The 20,106-nt window shown below is 42.1% G+C and overlaps 2 protein-coding genes across 5 annotated transcripts in view; one reads left to right on the top strand and one right to left on the bottom strand.

Moving 5' to 3' along the window:
• WWOX (WW domain containing oxidoreductase) overlaps positions 1 to 19,558 on the top strand; it is a 546,141-nt gene extending 526,583 nt beyond the window's left edge. The window contains exon 10 of one of the 4 annotated variants that reach the window (XM_069868321.1): positions 18,231 to 19,558. In XM_069868321.1, the coding sequence (XP_069724422.1) occupies positions 18,231 to 18,508 (278 nt within the window). In that variant the 3' untranslated portion in view covers positions 18,509 to 19,558. The remainder of the gene's footprint in view (positions 1 to 18,230) is intronic. The other 3 variants (XM_069868320.1, XM_069868322.1, XM_069868330.1) reach the window with 3 other exon arrangements.
• MAF (MAF bZIP transcription factor) overlaps positions 19,517 to 20,106 on the bottom strand; it is a 202,437-nt gene continuing 201,847 nt past the window's right edge. Inside the window, exon 4 of the transcript XR_011338452.1 lies at positions 19,517 to 19,531. The gene's annotated coding sequence lies outside the window, so the exon portion shown is untranslated. The remainder of the gene's footprint in view (positions 19,532 to 20,106) is intronic.

Genomic DNA, 20,106 nt, shown 5'->3' with positions numbered 1-20,106 from the left:
CATTCAGAATGATTAAATGAGGCAGAGACAAACTATCTGGCATCAAGTGCTGCCACCTTTTATTAGTCCCTTCCATCACACAGGAGGCCAGAAGGCACCAGCCAGATATGTGGGAAGACAGAAGATGTTCAGAGTCCGGCTATGCTTAACTAATAATTCTGCTGAAAAAAAAGCCAAATTAACTGTGCCTGGCTCCTACAAGGGCTCAAATCTCGCCTTTTATCCTTTTCTTTCACTATGAGATGGACCATCCCAAGCTGTAGACTGAACATGACCAGTAACTTTCTGAAGAATGATTCTTTTCCAAGAAAAAGTCCAAAGAGCTGAGACAAATGGACTTACTTTGTACCTGAACTGTTTCATGGATGGGCCTCCCTATGGAATGTCATTCCTTAAGAAGTCAGCAGGGGTCACTTAAGTTCATTATTTTGCAGCAAATTCACTTTTGGACTTAGTGAGAAAGAACAAGCTAAAAATCCTTTGGGTACGTATCATTTACACCACCGAGTGATTTTTTCCTTCTATGGTCTAAGTAGGCTGAATAAAATGGCCAAGAGCAGTTAGATAGTACAGCCCAAAACCAGCACCTGAATGGGACATGTTTCCAACTGAAAAAGATTTTGCTGCTTAAGAGCATGTTGCACTTCCATAGAAATATCTTGTCTAAAGAGTGTTCTCCTGAACATATGGCATTATGGCAAAACAGGGATGGAGATCTCGGTACAGACCATGATTTTTACTTGTATGAAGCAAATGGAAAAGTACTGAGATAGAGTCAACTGGCGCGTATCGTCTGAAAAGGATCTTGTGTGCATTTGCTGGGCAGCCAGACACATTTCCATTTCCATTCCTCTTCCCAGAGGGATCAGGAGAGATGTGTATCCTGTCGAAATAATGTGTTTCTTTCTTTGAGTGACAGCATGTTCTTGCTGAGGAGGATTGTGCAGCTCCAACTCTCCAGCCCAGATGCTCTCCAAGCTCAGTGTACACACATCCTTTCCCTCCTGCAGCCACTACTGGGAAGTGCAGGGGATGCCATGCTCAGCTCCCTCCTCTGCCTTGGCCGCTGGATGGAGCATCTTACGTGTTCCCTGAGGAAAGCTTTGGATGCATCTTTGAAAGGGGTACGGGTCCAAGTATTGCAAATGCCATATTTCCAACACTGGTTGCTTCTTAAAGGTCTATTTAAGGGACGAAGTTAAGAGAAAAGTCTCTAAAAATCTTGTGTACTCTATCTGAAATCCTAGAGTTTTCTGTAAGTTTGGTTTGTATTTCAATTTTTTTCACGTAAGACAAACAATTTAGTGAACTTCCAGTGGGATTCTCTCCTTTTTCTGGTTTTCAAGATGGATTCATCAGAAACCATCTTGAACATTACCCAAAGTAGTAGCACAAAGAAAAAGTGTCTTTCTTATTTGTGGTGGGAATGATGTTACCTTGTTTGCAAGAGGAAAATCATGTTATTGTCAAGACAAAATGTGGACATCCAGAAGCTGGGAGAGGAAGAGCCTCAAAGTGGTTTGGAAGCATTGAGTGGCATGTGCAGGCTTGGAAAGGGAGTTCCTTTAATCCTGAATTGGGACCAGCTAGGAAGAACTGGTGATGTTCTCTAAATATCATAAAAAAGAACAGAATTGCATCCGTTATGTTCCCAGTTGCCTTCCCTAATTTTTTTTTTTTTTTTCAGTCTACACGCCAAGTTTGACCAGGACACACTGTTTGTTTCCAGCGGACTTGGCATGTGTTGGCAGCGAGGATCATGCCTTCTGGTTAGCGCCAGGCACTGAGACAAGCAGCAGGGCTCTCTGGGCTCCCATTTCTCAGCCTTTTCTTCCCTGGCATTACAATTCTTGGGGCTAGATTGAGTGAGAGCTTCAAGAAAAGAAAGCTAATGGTTTTCACCGATTAGACTCTTTGCCAAAAGAGTTTGAGAGGTGCATGTCTTAGTGTAACCGTATTGGCATCATTAGTGCTGCAGCAGAGAACTCTGACCAAGGAGCTTGGCTGAGGCTGGAAAGAGGTGCTGCAGACAAATTAAGTGGGCAGCATAAAGCCTCTAATCCTTCCAGAGATAAAGCATTGAGGGTGTTGTATAGAGCTAATCTGGGACATAAATTATCAGCATAACAGATGTAAGGAGTATTGCACAGAGAAGAAAGTAGAGTTCAGCAAAATATAATGCTGGCCAGATGTATAAGCATTCACCTAAGCTGATAGAAATAGGAGCAAGGAATAAGTAGTCTTCAGCAAAATTCAAGATGCCACTGTAATGTCCTTCCTCACGTTACCTCTGCTAGGGAACTGACACCTGACTTTCTCTGCTCCCTTTATTCTACTATTGATTAACACGGGTAGGACCGTTATCATTTTACTTTCCTTTTTTCTGTGTCACTTGGTTTGTCGTTGCAGTTTGTTCATTGTGTGGTTGTCTTAAAAGAGCAAAGGAAATTTGACATGGCAACTGAAAGCACAGAGATGCAAAGGTTCTTGATAGTCTGATGAGGTCTAAGTAGCACTAGCTCAAGGCACAAAACTCTGTTACTAAATGTGAATATGATTTGTGTGTGAGGATCTCTGGTCAATACGAAACATTTGCATGAAAGGAGCTGTATGCCCAGATACTTTATCAGTGTTTACTTGATCTTCTAAGTGAGTAATTTATGTAAACATACCCATACAGACTTGTATATTTGAATTTTGGTGTTCGGTAGCATTAGGGAGAGGGGACCTGGCACGGGGCAGTATCAGTTCCTACATCTGTAGAAATACTGGTGGACATGTAGTGATTTCCTAACAATAGTCAAAGTGATCGCTCAGCCTACATTTAGCACGCCTGGATTTAAAATGCAAAACAGCAACATGCTTCATGCAAATGTCAACTCTGCCTATGTTCCAGGGTGCATGTCCAGAGGAGGAAACAATAAGTTTATTCTTCTCCCCAATTAGACTTTTGTGAAAGGCTCAGTTATGTCTCCAACTATCACATTGAACATGCACTAAAGCAGCACATTAATGTGCCTTTTAATGCTTCTTAGGAGTAGATCAAAAGAAATGTCAGGTGCACTTTGCATTCCTCCTGTGATGTGTCTGAGGCTGTTAGTGCGTCACTTCTGCAAGGGCTGTTGTTCCCAGCCCACCACACTCCGGCTGTGGACTCTCCTCTGGGATGCTCGGGGTTCACCACAGCACCACTACACCTTGTGTCTCAGCTCCACACTTTGCTGAAGCTGGTAGAGGGGTGCAGCTGTCACCAAGAGCAGGATTGGGCCTTTGGGCTTCAGCAGGAGAAAAGAGTTGTTGAAATCCATCCTAGAGAAAATTATTTAAAACTCAACGTGCCAGAAAATGGAACTTAATTAATGGGAGCAAACTTGCAAACCTCCACTGTAAACTGTTATTATTTTGATTGCTTGCTTGAGGGAACATGTCAGAGTGGTGGTTACCTTCTCTTAGTACAAGCTTGGCTGTTCTACCTGTCATTTATTTTTACGTGATTAGCAGGTTGACTCATGGCTCTATCACTCTAAACACAGAATGCTTAAAATGTGCAGGACACAACATCCCTTAACAAGGATGGCATTGTCATTTCACTAGTCCTGTGTTGCTTGGCTCCGTAATGGTGCGGTGCCTAATGCGGCACAGGGCTAGCACACAGCTCCCGTACAAGTGTGGGGCTAATTATCAGCCAAAAGATTGCAGACTGCATTTCACGTGCAAGACACAGCCAGGATATCCCGAGCACTCGCTTCTGTCTCAGACACTGTGAAGACAGAGCTGAGCCTCTGGGGTTTGCAAAGCTGAGCAGGTATGGCATCAAAATGGAAGGTGGAAAAGAAAGAAAAGGTACCTGCTGTCAGATATAGGATCAAAACTGCCAAGCAGCAGATAAGAAAGTATGTGAGAAGGAAAGGAGAAGAAAATGTATAGGGGGAAAGAAGAAAGGAAAGAAAACTGCTGCAGTGTTCAGGGTGGCAAGGACAAGGACAAGAACCTGGAATTAATGCAGAAGCAGGGAAGCGGGGAGAAGGGTTCAAAGTTTGGGCCGAAGTTAATTTCTACATGTTTTCCTCTTTCAAATGGATGCTTTGAATAAAAAATGCTTTCATTTCCCAAAAGACAGAGGTGAATAATAAGTACCTCATCTGGGGACGTGGGTCTCCCCAACATCAGTCATCTGCTCGCAGCCTTATACTCTGGCAGTGCTTTGGCTGAGCAAATTAGCCTGAAGTGTTGTGCCCTTGGCTGGCAAATCCTTTCAACCCGGTTGAACGGACAAAATGAATACCCAGATTGTTCCTACGTCTGTTATTCTCTTGTGTTTATCTGGCTGAGCTGTCAGTCAGGCCATTATAACCGTGGTGCACACTCAAATGACTTGTCCACTCACAAAAGCAGAGCCTATTGATGATAAGCTAAACAAAACTCGAGAGCGACTGTTGACAGAGTTGTGGGATCTTGCAAATGTCTCAGGTAAAAGCAGAAATGCAATTTTGGGAAGGTAGAGAAGGAGCTTTTCTTATGTGTGTGGAGTTTGGAGTGTTTACTGGGATTTGTTGGCAGACGACAAACGGGCTTTTATAATGAATTGGGTTCCTCTCTACTTTAAACAAATTAGGCGGCATGCAGAAGATTTCTGAATTGTGAATGTAAGGCTGTATTGCTCTTACTAGAATTAATTAGCCTGAAAAGACATAATCTACTCAGAGCAGCTTTGCCAGGACAGAGCGTGGCTGCGATGTGCCATGTGCCCTCCTCTCCCCAGAGGAGTGGCAAGCACCCACAGTGCCTCGGGTGGGCTGTGCAGGGCTTGCCGGTGCCAGCAGCCAAACCTTTCCACGGGGCTCTGGACACAGTTAACCTTGGGCTTTTAATTACCCTGCCTGCAGGTCCCGTGGGCTTGAATGTGTTGGGTGCTTGTGCCTTCCTAGGCAGGGGGGGATCATCTGTTTGGTTCATAGAAGGAACAGGGCTTCTTAAATATCCAGCAAAGCAGTGAGCGACACAGGTGAAGTGCTGGGTGAACATTTATTTCCTGACTTTTAATTTTTGCACTAGGACACTGTATCAGAAGTAGGACTCCGAGCCTCTCCTGAAACTAATTTGATTGCATGACATGCCTGTCTGTTGAACGTGAATAGAGGCAAAGCCTTCTTGCTCCTTTAGCTTATTATGTTTGTGATCATAATTAACAAGCTTGAAGTTTACAGATTGTGAACGTGAAAGCAGTCTCTGATGTTTGAACAGTGCTGAGCTGTATAACAGAAAGTGCCTCCTCCAGCTCCTTCCCAGGTGGAGAAGCTCATTCAGTGCTGGATTGTCAGAAGAGTTTTCTCCACCATCCCAGTTTCCTACATTTTGCAGTGGGAAGGATAAGAGAAGACTAAGTAAGACTGCAACGGTTTAAATCCTTTAAAGTGCCATGAAGAAGCAGAAGAAAGCTTAGGTAAAGGAGGTCCTGTGTCTCGTTGAGGGTTTGTTACAATGCACAGTTAGCAGGGAGATGCTGCTAGAGCATGGCACAGTGCAGCCACATCTCTTTTATCAGCAGCCTTCAAAACCCCAACCCCGGTAGCCTTGTTGGCTGCGATGATAACTGTAACGGATGGTACAGCTATTTTTCATCAAATGCTTGTTACTCAATTTATTAGATTCCTAATATACTAATGCACTCATTTGGCAGGCTTCTCCACCAACGAGATTCGCAGTGGAGTGTACTCACTCAAAGTCACAGTAACTCGCAGGTTGCTGATTTCTCATCAGCACCCAGAAGATAATTTGCAAATGTGTCATTTATCATTAAGTGCTTTGTAGAAGCAGACCTCGTGAATGGGATAAATAAATAAGAGTCTAATAATGAACATTTCCTTCCCAGACACCATTACTAGCTTCTAGGGTTTTGTGTTTTATTTACATTGCACCTGTATGTGCATCTGAGTTTGTACATGCTAGGAAAGCAGCTGGGTATGCAATTTTTTTGAGGATGCCTGATGCACTTACTGATCCTTTTGCTGAGGGACACAGAGGTAGAGCAGGTTAGACATTGTCTACTGAAAGAAGTAAGTAGTAGTTTAAGAAACAATGGACATGTGTAGATGCTTTTTACCGTAAAAAGGCACCACTAACCTTCCTGCTTTCCTTTTCTCACTGGAAACAAAAGCATCTGTGACAGCCACTGGTAAAGGCAACAAAATCCTTAATGTGAGAGGCTGGATGATAAGGATTATATGGCAGAGGTTGCTGAAGGAGTGCTTTTCTTCCACACCAATGTGCTGTAAGGATGCTCTGACCTGTACTGGTTTGCCACTGCATTTGACTTTGTATTGATGACTGCTTTTTATTTGTTCATTCCTGTTTTACTGGGAAGAAGTCTAAAGAAATAGGAGCCAGGCAATCAGTCTGCAAATGCGATTCCTGTCTCTTCTTGTAACTTTCAGGGCAGAATCCCTGCATACAAATCATTACTACTTATTTTTTCTTCTGCAGATATGATTTTATTAAATGTGAAGGTGTAACAAAATGCCCAGCACAGACAGGACCCCTTTTGCCAAATGGGTCTGTGTGTTTATCACTGTGACTGCTTTCCAGCAGAGCCGGGAAACCATGCAAAGATATTGATAATTGATTCCGTTTTATATAAGTTAAAAACTAGCTTTTCCCTCCTAGTGTGAAGGTAATGGGTTTTGTCTGTAGAAAGATAATAATCTTATGAACCATTTCTACGCCCTCTATTAAAGAATAGTACAGCTTGCACTTGAACATAATGCCCGTGTCAGCTCAGCTTTTAAATGTTCCTCTTAAAAGAGTCTTCAAGGACTGGAAAGAGATCTTTGCCAGCCACCAAGCAAAGTTTGAGGAACTTAAGAAGTCATGAAGATCCTGTAAATTAATGTGTGTGTTCTTATACATCTACTCCGGAAAAAGCCTCTTCGGCTGTGAAAGCTGTTTTCTTTTGATTAGGAAGTTATCGTTGCATTGGGTTTTGATAGATAATGCACAGGAGTTTCCCCCTGACCCCTTACCATACTGGATAAATGAATTTCTTTTTCTTCTTACCATTTTCCTCATGGAAATCTTCATTTAATACATGAACCAAAAAAAAAAAAAATATGAAGGAAGAAGAGAGCTAAATTGAAACCTTGCCTCCAAATTTGTATGCAGGAGGTGACTTGATTTATAAGCTTAGGTAATTTCATTTTTGTTCACACTCCCTGAATTGAAAGGCTCCCACAAACAGTGCTACAGCTCGGGAGGGAAGAGATGGGGAAATTTATCAAGCTATTTATCAAATTATTTTTACAGTCTGTCAAAGTCATAAGCATGCCAGAAAAGAAACACGAAGAGTGTGTTCGAACAGAGGAGTATGTCAGAGAGAGCAGGCAGACAGCAGCACTGCCAGAGATCAGAGACACGGCCAGAGATGAGGGGACTGCTCTTGGCTGACTGGCATCTGCCCTTACCCCCAGCCCTTGCACTACTGGTGTTAGATCCTCACTCGATGGATTATGGGCTGAGAACATAAAATAGAGAACATCATTAAACAGAAGGAGATGTCAGAGCAAAGGGGATAGAATTCCCCCCATCCAAGTCTGTGTTGAAGGGAAATCAGTTTGACCAACATGACAGCTTTCTATGACAAGATGGCTTGGTAGCTGAGAAGACAGCAGTGGATGCTCAGTGTGACACTTCTCCTATAACATCCTCATAGACAAGATGAAGTCTGGGCAGATTGCAGGGTAGACTGACAACCTGGTTGCTGGTGAGCCTGAGAGGGCTGAGACCAGCAGTTCACAGCCCAGTTAGAGGCCAGTCATTAGTGCCGTCCCCCAGGGGGACTGTTTAACTTCTTCATTTATGACCTGGAGAACAGGACCAAGCTCGCTCTCGGCAAATATGCTGAAGCAACAGAAGTTCCGCAAAAGGAAGCTGGGGAGGAATAAACCTGTGCACCAGTAAAAGCTGGGGGGCAGCTTGACAGAAAGCAGTTTTGCAGAAAACAGAGGTCCTGTTGAACATGTGCTAGCAGCGTTTCCCTGCAGCAAAAAAAAAGGGTTGTCAACATCCTGGGCTGCAGTAGGAAAAGCATCACTAGTAGGATGGAGAGGGTGGTGCTTTGCCTCTAGGAGGGTGGTTTTGAATCTAAATGGTGCACATCCTCAGTCAGGGAATGAATCGTGTCCCAAGGTGGGACTCCATGCTTTGGAGAAAGCAGCCTTGGAGTTCGCGGTGGTGGGGCTTGGGGGAAAGTGGTGGCAAAGCAGGGAAAAAATAAACAAAAAGCAACTGAGATTGAGCGAACCAGTCTAGTAAGAAATCTTTAATTTCTAATGAGCTTTAAAGGATTTCAGAGAGTTGATTTTTTTTTTTAACAAACCAGTTAAAGTACATGCCTTCAGATTATAAAAGTACCTGAAATTGCCTAGAATATCAGCATGCATAGCTTGTTAGTATTTACATATATTTACATAGGAAAACAAGAGAAAGATCTACAGTTATTTACAGTCTACATAGGAGAAGAGAAAGGCAGCATAATTGCATTTCCTAAAATACAGTAGTTGAATAGTCAGGACATGCATATTAAGATATATTTGCATGATAGAACGCAAATGGTGTAAGACATACCTTTGTAACGCGCTATGCTAAGGGATAGCATCATAAAGGTAATTTTTTGTGTGTGTGTGTGTGTTTTGTTTCTAGTCTATTTGCATCAAGTGCTTTAAAATGTTCACTAACACAGCGGCAGCGTTATTTACCCTGGCAATTAAAGCAACAGTACACACAATAATTTCCTACTAACTAGCAACAAGCTGCTGGTGAATGAAATATCTATTGTTTCTCATTATCCATCGACCAACATACAGGGATCTCTCCTTGTAAAGGCAGTGCCTAAGCTATCACCATTAATTATAGAAGTAATATAAATGAGACTCTACAGTATGTACTAAATGAAATATTAACAAGGCTAGTGTCTTTGCGCCTGAAAGATGCACTAACAGGGCACACTTTACAGCAGGCTATCTATGAAAATCACACATACATAATACAGAAGTGCCTGGCTTACAGCTCTAAGCCTAGACATCAGAGGCCTGTTTGCTAGATCTGTGTTATTGCAAAATACATTCCCTTAATTAGTTTCTGGAAGACAGAGTTAGTAGTTAATTTCTTACCATGATACGTCCCCATCATAACACCCCATGGTTTTCAATGCATTGTTCTACTGAGATGTGTGTGTATGTGCATGTGGGTCTGTACCAACAGAGGAAAAAGAATGTGTATCCTTAAAATCTAAACAAACAGCTTATTAAATATTTGTCCCAAAAGGTCACTTGCTTAAAAAGCATTGTGTTGTGTGGGGCCTTTTTTTTTTTTTTTATTGATCACTAAAATGAAATTCAGTCTAAAAAATTGTCTGTGCATTGAAGGAGGAAGCCGAATTTCAGTCTGCGGTGACATTCTTTGCAATACTGCATATGAAAAAGTCTAAATTTTGACTAGTAATAGTATTAAAAAGCTATATAATATGTACAGCATATACAGTACTGTATGTATACATACATTTATATAATATGAAGTGTATATATAAGTAAAATTAGGTATAGCAAAACCGTAAAGCATTTCACATCAGCATAAGTTAATAACAGAAGTGTTTTCAACGAATTCTCATCTATGTACATCTGCACACCAGCAAGCCCTATCCTGATGATTCCCTTTCAGCAGCATATCTACTCTGTCGTTTTGGCAGTCAAGGCTTATTGTCCACAGCCTGTTTGCCCAGCTATTCACATCACCGTTGCCGGGAAGAATCCACCCTCAGTGGGAAGGGTGTGTGTTTCAGGAGGATTTCCAATATCCTCCAGAGGATTTCCAGCTTTGACAGTGGCCAACAAGCAATGATAGAACTCATGTGTATATAAATACATATCATAGAATCTTGGAAAGAGAGTGACAGGGATTTTGGGGTGTGATCAGCTCCCAGTAGTGCTGCCACGATGCCCAAGGAGTCTCTGCTTCTCGCAGCACTGGCCAGTGTCGGCAGGGAGGGACGGGTACAAGCAACTGCCAGGAACATAACACGGGCAACCTGATCGCACACTCAACCTGTTACACTCTGGAATGAAGATGGATCATTTTCCTCAGGGATTTTTCCTAAATCCACAGAAATGAGCGGGAGGGTGCAGCATCACAACGCCACTCCATCCTGCAAGAGGAAAAGGGAAGCAACGCGGGATTGTAGCAATTTGCATGCAGCGTTCAAAAGTGCCACTTCAGTGGAGCAGTGATGGCTTAAAGTGTAAATCAGGTGTGAACGGGAGTTCAGCAGGCAGAAGAAAATGCAGAAGTGATCTGTGTGGGAATGCAATGTGTGTAAAAAGGCCAAGATGAGCAGCCTGCCAGGCATGCTGTTGCTCCTGCTCATGCAATCCTGATTGGGCCGGGTAGCACCGTATGCTTCATTAAAGTTTTTGAAGCTTAAGATGCCTCTGTGTCAGACTTGAAAGAATTTTCAGAAGCTGGTTGTGGACTTCAATGAGGAAGGAAGGAATACAGGGCTGCCTGTGGGAACCAACTCCCTTTCAGGTGCCTTGATAAGAGCATTTATGTTGCACAGACATAGGTGTCTGGTGCTGTCTTAAACATTGTACGGGCTTATTTGAGATTCCTGGAGAGGCTGGCAAATACAACACTGAACCTATGGCAAACCCCTCTGAAGAATAGCTGTAGAGCAGCCAGGATATCCTAAGGCAGCTCAGATGCCTTAAGACCACGTTAGGCAGCTGAATCCTACCCCAGTATGCCGTGATGGCTCTTTCCAGCTTACGCAAAGGATAGGAGAGGTGAGCCCATGGATCAAGGGCTGGTTCCCTCTAAAGCATCTCTTTTTGAAGAATTTAATGGTGTTTTGGCTAATAAGAGTTTTACCAAGTTCTCTACATGCTGGGCAAAAAGAAGCAGGGTGAGAGAGGGAATAGAGCCTGTTGTACCAGGTGGCTTCACAAGTTAAAGAATTAAGTCTACACAAAAGAGAAAAATATCCATGATTTTGAAAGGTAATTACATTTTTGTCAGCTCTTTCACCAACCTTGTTCTACATCTTCCAAGCACTTTAACCATGTTTTATAATATAACACTTCATACTTACACAGTGCTTTTCATCAGGAAATGTGGAAGCACTCCATAAATCTGAACTAGTCCTCACAACCAGAAAAAACAACAAAGTGGGGTACGTGGAATTGAAGTGACTTGTCCAAGTTCACTTGGGAAGCAAAAGCTGAAAAGAGAAAGCCAACCTAGTTCTCCTCACTTGTCATCCTGCATTGTTTGGTTTTTTTCCCTGTAGAATGATTGCAGACAATCTGTTTGACACTGGGTGCTGGAGGTTGGAAGTTTTCAAGCACAATCGTTGCCGTAATTGAGAACATATGGGGTGTTGCATAACACAAACAACGTGATGCATTATCAAAATACATTTATTACAATGGACACATTTTCTTTTGCAAACTTAAAACCCAGGATGTAAGTTAAATATAGCTGCATATACTGAATAGTTGAAATAATCACTAGGTCTTAATGCCTCAGCAGTTGAAAACAAATCCTCTTTCCTGAACTACTGCAGTTTCCTTATTCAAAGAATATAGCACACTTATCTTCTATAATGTATGTAAAGAATATTGTAAATGTGTAGGTCTTAAGGATGCTAAGAAAAGTTACAGCTTGAAGCCAACTATACTTTGCAAGGAGAGCAGCTGATAGAGTTTTGAGTCTTTGTAGTTGGGAATTAATAGAAAAAGGCATATATCCAGGAAAAAAAGCAGACCTTGGATAGTTTGGTTTATCCGTTGTATTATCTCCTAAGAGAAGCTTTGTTGGTTTAAATGTGGTGGTGGGGCAAGAGGAGGTGGTTGAGAATCTTTGGTTCAGATGTGGTTCAGTGAAACCTTTGAAAAGGCTGTAATTACAGGCTCAGTTCAGGTCACGTGTTCCTGCCAGCACTTGGGTGGAGATGGGACCTGAAGTCAGCTGAGCCCGATTTGTCTCTTAGATCATATTTGGCAGCTCCAAAGTTTTATTTTTTTAGCTACAGAATTATTTCAGTTTATCATCCTCACCCAAACTAGCAAAGGCAGATCTCAATTCCATATTTCCTTGCTGAAAAAGCAATCAGGGAATCTTATTTTCTTACAGGAGACTAATGCATACATATTCTGAGTGTCAGTCATAAGATAACTGTGCACCTGGGATCACTCTGAGTAAGAGGACTGCAGCAGGAACTGAACAGTTCTCCTGTCATCTCACATGTGAGACTAAAATTTTTTCACTGCATCGTACGAGAAGTGACTGTTCCCCACAGCTCTGAGTGACCCCAGTACGGAATGGAGCACAGTAACTCCTGACGCTGAGAAGTAGCTCCCTCTGCTATGACCAGCTTCAGCCAGGGACGGTACCACCAAACAGCTCTGTGACCACCCCTAAAAGCACTTCAGACACTGGAAAATCCTGAAAGCTGGGTGAGGACATGAGGATTTTAGACCTGCTTAGATTTTTGTGAAGAGGTCATCAGGCTCTGCATGCTTTGCAAGACTTGATAGGAGAATCTACCAATTCAGCTCATCTGCTGAAACGTTTTAACATTACAGAGAAAGAATTAAGTATAATCTGAGAAGACTACACCAAAATCCCACCTGGAGTTGCTAGCAGTCCCAAAAGGAAACAAATCCATGCAGGGGGCAGTTTTCTGCCACGAGATAAGCCAAAGCTCGGCTGCTGAGCCGCAGCCTGGAGCCCGTGCCCGGCTTGGCCAGCCAGATGGACGCACACCCCAGCAGCCAGGCAGCATCGCCCCACAGCCCCAAGCATCAACGCCGGGTTTGCAACAAGCAACAGAGCAGATCCTTGGTGACTGCAAATCTGTGGGGCCCCAGAGAAGGCAATGGACCTGAGCAGGTGAAGATGACGTTTTAGGAACAGAAAATTGTGGCTGTAACTATAGGATTTGGCTTGGGCAATTTGGAACTGCTGATTGTGGAAATAGGCTTAATATAATTTTGTTTGTTATTCCAAGGAGATTTTATATTTCACATCAAGTCAGGAAATGGCCATGGCTGAAGCTGGGTAATGGGGAGTTTTTCTTTCTATAGAAGAATGTATTTGGACTCTTCAGGGTGCTTTTCAGAGGCACAAGGAAGGTATGGGAGATCCCATTGTTTTCATGATCTGGAATATGTTCATGCTACCTCATTTTCACACTGCTGTGTAATGAGTTACCCCACTATAAATGGTACATTCGCAGTGCCATGGTTTGGATCTGGTGGATTTGTGTTAGGGATGTGTTGGCTTTGTCTTGTAGTCCCAAGAAACAGCCTGAAGAGTTTTAGGGAAGCACTTGCCTTTTCATTTCACTTGAGCGGCTTGCTTTGAATCTGGCCCTTGTCACAACCACTCGCCTCTCTTGTCATTTGGAATTCACCACTTCCCACTGGCCATCTTTTAAAATGCACGATGCTAAACCTCACCTCAGGCTACCGAGATAACTGGCCTTTATCCTTAATTTTTCATAAGAAAATAAAGCCCTCCTTTTCAAAGAAGCTGATCCCATCTCCCTGGCAGGCAGTGCTTAATGCTATCTGTGTGCCCTTAGCAGAGTTCATTGTGGATCTCATTCATTTGTAGCTGATAAATGTACAGATAAGTTATGGTGTTTTTTCTATTATTTATGCATTTGATATGCAAACCTGCTTCAGAACCAGAGTCTAATTTTAGAAAATAAACATGCATTTGAAAGCAGACAAATCTGAAAACTAGACATTAACCGTGTAATATGTTTTCTTATCAGCAACATAAATGGTATCTCAGAATACTAACGGATGCATTGCATATATTAATGAGGGTTTTACCGTATACTCTATATCAAGAATCCCTTTTCTTTTACTGTTAAGATATGCAATATTAATTTGTATTCAGTGCCATCAGTTACAAATTGACAGCTAACAGTTACGAAATAAATACCTAGGAACTAGTAGCTACTTAGTATTTTCATTTCAACAAAGGATTTTGGAAGGATGGATAATTTAGATCTTTGAGCCTCAACTATAAATAAACAGCAACTGCTGTATAAATCCCACCCTGCTGCAGTTGAAGATTGTATTACCAAACTGACAAATGATTTGCGGAAGAGAATGATGAACCCTTATTACTAAGACACTCTTCAACTTAATCCCAAACAAGATTCCCGGGTAATTTTACGTGCACTAGAAAGATTGATAGCATGGTGCTTGCCTAGCAGCTTTCCAGTGTTTGACTGGATCGGAAATGGCATTGAGGCATGATTAAAGATTCAGTTGGGCTTCTCACAAATTCTTTATCCTGTGTATTCATCATTGCGAGCCACTGCCTTTGTTGCGGGTTAAAGAAGGCTGACCCCCAGCTCTAGTGATTAGCACCCAGTACAACTGGGACGGAGGGAAAACAAAATGTTTAGGTTGCCCAGTGCTTTTAGCATTGTTTATCAGTTTAAATTGTTGGGAGAGAGGGAGTTATTCACAATAGATCAGGGAGAGTCTGTGACAACTGACAGGCTCATTGTTTAAGACATTTTTTAACGAAGTTGTTAACATTAATTCTTTTATATAGTACTCTAATCTTCTTCAAATTATGTTCTGACATGGCACAAACCGCTTGGCATTGAAAGTCATTCAACAGTGATTAAAGTGCTCTTTCTATCGGTTTAAGAATGTTTCATCTTCTATCAGCAGTATGGAATTGTTTACTAATTAGATTCCCTAACATCCTCTGCTGTCGTATGCTGATGCTATGTGAGCAGGAAAGCTGATGAGCGAAAAATTAGAACTTGTTATTAAACTGACATAAGGCCCAACATATAAAGATGTCATTCAAGAGGCAATGTTCAGGAGGGATAAACAATACTGACAAACTAAGTGGTTTCTCAGCCTGGCTAGGCATGGCTAGCAGGACAGACATTTTGTGCTTATCTGCAGCTCCGGCTCTTTGCGGAGATTTGGGGTATCTGAGTCATAGATGGGAAGGAGGAATTTGTCCCTTAAGGACCTTTCCATTTAGCATGACATGTACGGGGCTCCTAGGCATTGCGCTTTGGTCAGGAGGTTTGACAGGAGACCTCCTGACATCCCTCCTAACCCAAAGAGTGATTCTATGACACCTGTTCTACTCTGTCCTTGGGCAAGTCACTTCAGTCCTCAGACTTCTGCATGCAACAGGCTCACATTCACCAAAGGGAACCAGATGGCTTTGAGAATCTGGGATTTACCTTCCATTTCACAGTTTTGCCATCTGAAGGAACCTTTGAGGCTTAGTGAGTCCATGTTTGTCCTTATTCTCAGTTATTAAAGCTTTACCTTCCGTCAATGGAGGGATGAACACGACTGCGTTTCTCTTAAGTAATACAAAGGTACTTTTCTTTCAATGCTAGAACCGTTGAACTTTCTTCTTCCAAAACAGCTAGTACAATTGGAACATTTAGAAAGAAGTAAAGATATACACAGCCAAAAAGCAAATGGCACATTGCTTACATCCAGTCCTCAGTGAAACACTGGAGGCATTGCAAGATAAAGTGCTTTGGGCTTCCGGCCACATAATCTTTTATCGCTTAAAGCAAATATCCTATGCTCACACAAGGAAAAGTGCTCTCTCCTTTTGGAGTTCAGGTTCTGTCAGTGTTTGATGTTTGATACTGCTGTTATACTGGGGGACGTTTTTCTGCCAATTGTGAGTTTTATTTAAAAGTTGTCAATTTGACTCATTTGAAAAGATTAATTATTGTTTGGGTTGGATTTTCAACTGCTCTGATGAACTTCCATTTTATGAATTAGCTGGCATGCTGGTAGAGCAAGCTCAAGTTTAGCTTGGCTGGACAGATGCTTTGCAGAAATAGCTTAAGGGCTTTTACTTTGCATTGAGCTATTTAGTTTAATTTTACCTTTCTAATAAAAGTTCAGTTGAATTGCTTGCAAAAACCTAATGATACTCTTTAGGGGCTTTGAATCATTCTAAACAGCTGAATACAGTGATCATACCTGTGTTGTGGAGCTTTATAGGATAGTTCCAATGAGCATAGGAATTTTATTGTTCTCTATTAATAATATTTTTAGTAGAACTCTCTTTTGTTTCTGATATCGCCTTTAAGATACTTTCTCTTTTTTAAAAAAGATATTGGTTTAATAAGAGGATTACTATCTATCATACTATCTTTAAAAATATTTTGGTCTATTGACAAATATATGCCTTTCAATATACTTAATACAGATGGTTTGGGTTTACCTAGTAACGGGAGATAATTTCTGAGATGTAGAGTCATTATTACCGGTTTAATCCCATCTTCTGAGAAAAACGCATTTGTTACAAACAAATACGCCTTTCTTTGCATTTACAAACTTGAGCCACCTCAATTAAGGAGAATTGGGGCATTTTAGGCTGCTTGCTGCCCTGGAAGGATGAGAATGCAAAGCAGAGGTCTCCTGAAGGTTGACCCCAGCACCCTGAGTTTCCTTGGCTGTGACAATGAAAGGCCAGAAGAAAAGGGCTGGAGGAAAATCACAAGAGATTGAAGTCTATTCTATTTCCCCATTAAATTACCCTAATGTGGCAACGTCTAATTTCTCTTCATTTACTTTTTCAATCATACTTGGCAGCCTCTTTATTCTGATTCCTATCAGCTCATAATTAGTTACCACAGAAAGGACTAAGATGTACATAAATAATCATAAGATGCCAGATAAATTATATCGGTTTTAAATTACTGTTAGGTCTTGCTCTGCACTCTCACCTACTATTTTTAATTACTGTTTACAAAGCAAACTAGCTTCTTGCCTTCTTTACAGCTATTCTGGTACTGCAATTTCAATCTGTGCCAGGCCTGCCAAGGTGTTTGTCCCAAACCTTGGCCTTGGTCTCCAGGTTTCTGTTGGAGAAATTCCGAGAAACCCATTCTTCCTATTTGAACGTAATTTCATTTAGTAAGAAAAAGAAAAGGAGAATGAAAAAGAAACAGGAAAAAAAAATTCCTCAAAAGCTTCTAATCTACCTGCTCCATTTCTTAAACCATTATAACACATGACAAATGGTTGTTTCAGACCAAAGAATCCCGCTGGAAAGCTTCATGTCCTGCAGCAGATAAACATTCTTACAAGGCAGTGATGAGAACTCCCACAGTGAAACTATTGATCAAAGATATAGGATAATGGAATGATTTGGGTTGGAAGGACCTCAAAGCCCATCCAGTTCCAGTCCCTGCCATGGGACACTTCCCATTGGATCAGGGGCTCCAAGCCCCATCCAACCTGGCCTTGAACCCCTCCAGGGATGGGGCAGCCACCACTGCTCTGGGCAACCTGGGCCAGGGCCTCCCCACCCTCATGGGAAAGAATTCCTTCCTAAAATCTCATCTCAATCTCCCCTTTTTCAGCTCAAATCCATTCCCCCTCATCCTATCCCTGCACCCCCTGATCAAGAGCCCCTCCCCAACTTTCCTGGAGCCCCTTTCAGTGCTGGAGGTTGCTCTAAGCTGTCCCCAGAGCCTTCTCCTCTCCAGGCTGAACAATCCCAACTCTCTCAGCCTGTCCTTGTACGAGAGGTGCTCCAGCCCTCGGATCATCTTCGTGGGCTCCTCTGGACTCGCTCTATGGGCAGTTTTAGCACCAACCCCGACCGCATCATAGGCCTTAATGGGAGCGCTCAGGTTAGTTTTGTACGAGAGGTTTAAAAACTCAAACAAACAAAATACATCTGTCAGCCTGCATTGCTGGTCAGGATTAGGAAGTGGAGATGACCAAGATGCTTACTCCGTTCCAAAGGGAAACTGGGAGGTTTGGAGGTGCTGCCTTCAAATCTGGCTCAATTGTTCTGGTTTCAAACATCAGCTGGGCAGACCTTGCCCCTGTCCCTGCACCAATCCAAGCTTTTACTGTAAAGGAACAAAACACACAGGAGCAGGACTGGGGTTCAGGATTGTCTTTTTCTTTTCTTTTGCTTTAAGAGGAAAAGAAAAGACCATCTTCCTTAAGGTGTTTTGTAACTAAGTGGCCAGCAGGCAGGCAGGCAGCATCTTCAGCAGGGCTTCAGCCTTGTCCCCATGCAAATCACCCTGTCAGCTGTGATGCTTTTCACTGAAGCTTTCAGAAGATGCATGACTTTAAAGACTGCAGTCAAAATTACAATTATAATATATATTTTCTTTTCTCTCTTTTTGCTTTTAATTCCAGCAACAAGGAGCTGCCACAACAGTCTACTGCGCCACGGCTGTGGAGCTGGAGGGGCTGGGTGGGATGTACTTCAACAACTGCTGCCGCTGCCTGCCCTCGCAGGAGGCACAGGGCGAAGCGACGGCTGCAGCCCTGTGGGAGCTGAGCGAGAGGCTGATCCAAGAACGAATTGGCAGGCAGTCCAAATAGCAGGGAGCTCCTGGAAGGATCAAAACACACCGAGTGTGTGCACACTTGAAAACTGCCAACACTGGAACCTGTCCAATCTTATCATCTAGAGGGTTTCCATATACCTCAGATACAGATTAACCAGTGTTAAATGAAATAATAGCAGTCACAACATAGTGAAAAATGTTAAGTACTAATGGGAAATGGGGAATACTGCGGGTTAAAGGGACAATGCGGCTTCCTGGGGCTTAGTTAGTCTTGGTTCTCTTTCTTTTGATTATAGCCTGTTCAAAGTGTAACCCAAGGAGGCATCTTTTGTCTTATTTTAGAAAAGCAACGCTGCAGACATTTTCTGTTGTTTTGATTAATAGGTAGGTACATAGCCCAGTATGGGATTTCCTCTTTATTTTGATAATTACTGTCTGTTAGGCTTTGAGTATCGATCGGGAGATGGTGGTTGTGTTGATTCTTTTTCCCTACAAGGATTTTATTGGGTGTGGCAAATAAAAAGATTATTAAGGGAAAGAAATCTTTCCTGCCCTCGACTGCTGGCTGCAAATACATCTGCGCTGTTTGGAGCAAGAAGGCGCAATAAAACATCTGAACAGAAATGGTAAAGTCACAGCTAATTAAATATTTCTGTTTTTTCTTACAAGATTAGAATAAAAGATATGTTGCAAACCATTCCCTAAATACCGTTGAGTTAGCAAAGATGATGATGGCTCCTTATGAACACACAGGGTGTAGTTGGGGGGTTCGATGGTATTTCCATCCATTTCACAGTTCACAGTTTTAAAGAGTTTTTTTCAGTCAAAGTTCACAGTTTCTCAGTTCTCCTGATATGGCAGCCCATTCCAAACTATCTTTTTTTCTTTCAATTTAAATTCAATAAAACAACATGCTTGCTTGAGTATTGTCACCTGAAGAGAAAGTTTGTCTCATTTCTGCAAATGTCTTAGTTCCATTTTTTTTCTTAGAAAACTTGACGAAAAATAAAGAGCTTCTTGTTGATGCCAAGAAAACGCTGTTTTTCTTCTTTCTTTCTGAGTTCATTTTTTTTGTATTTTGTGCTTTGTAGCTGTCTTCATGCCAGAAGGTTGTCCTAAGCCGTCCCCAGTCCAGCATCGCATTTTCTGTAGACAGAATATAAACAAATAAATAGAAGGCCACATTATTATTAGAAGCTTGTTTGATCTCCTTGTTATTTATGATTTATTGTTAACAGTCTGCCTTCCATGATTTTCTTGTCTGCAATCATAATGCATTTCATAAGCATTGAATAGGTGTTAAAGTCAAGGCACACATTCACCTGGAAGACGTGTTCATAGCATCCTTCAATAAAAAAACCCACCGCAACTATGTGAGGAAACTCAATATTGCAATGTAACAGCTACACCTTACAAAAACGAAGGCTTTTTCTTTTCTCCAAAGCCATTGGCATCTTTCAAGATTCTGCCCAAGTGCATCCTCAGCCGCTCCCTGTTTGGCCACTGCCATATCTGATGTCATAGTCTTTCCTAAAGCCATGATAAAGAATATATGGCCTTGCTTATACCTGCTGTGCTACAGCCTGCAGTAAATAAGCAATCCTGCCCATGAGTCTTCCCCTCCTACCTGCAGCAAGCCCCTTCTCCAAGACCAACACATCCTTATGAGTTTGCTCCTGCAGCCAGGCATTGGTAGAATACAGAAATAAAAAGGATTCTTC

Source organism: Phaenicophaeus curvirostris, chromosome 14, assembly GCF_032191515.1.
Source record: "Phaenicophaeus curvirostris isolate KB17595 chromosome 14, BPBGC_Pcur_1.0, whole genome shotgun sequence".
Lineage (NCBI taxonomy): Eukaryota > Metazoa > Chordata > Aves > Cuculiformes > Cuculidae > Phaenicophaeus > Phaenicophaeus curvirostris.
This window is presented reverse-complemented; position numbering and strand designations above follow the sequence as displayed.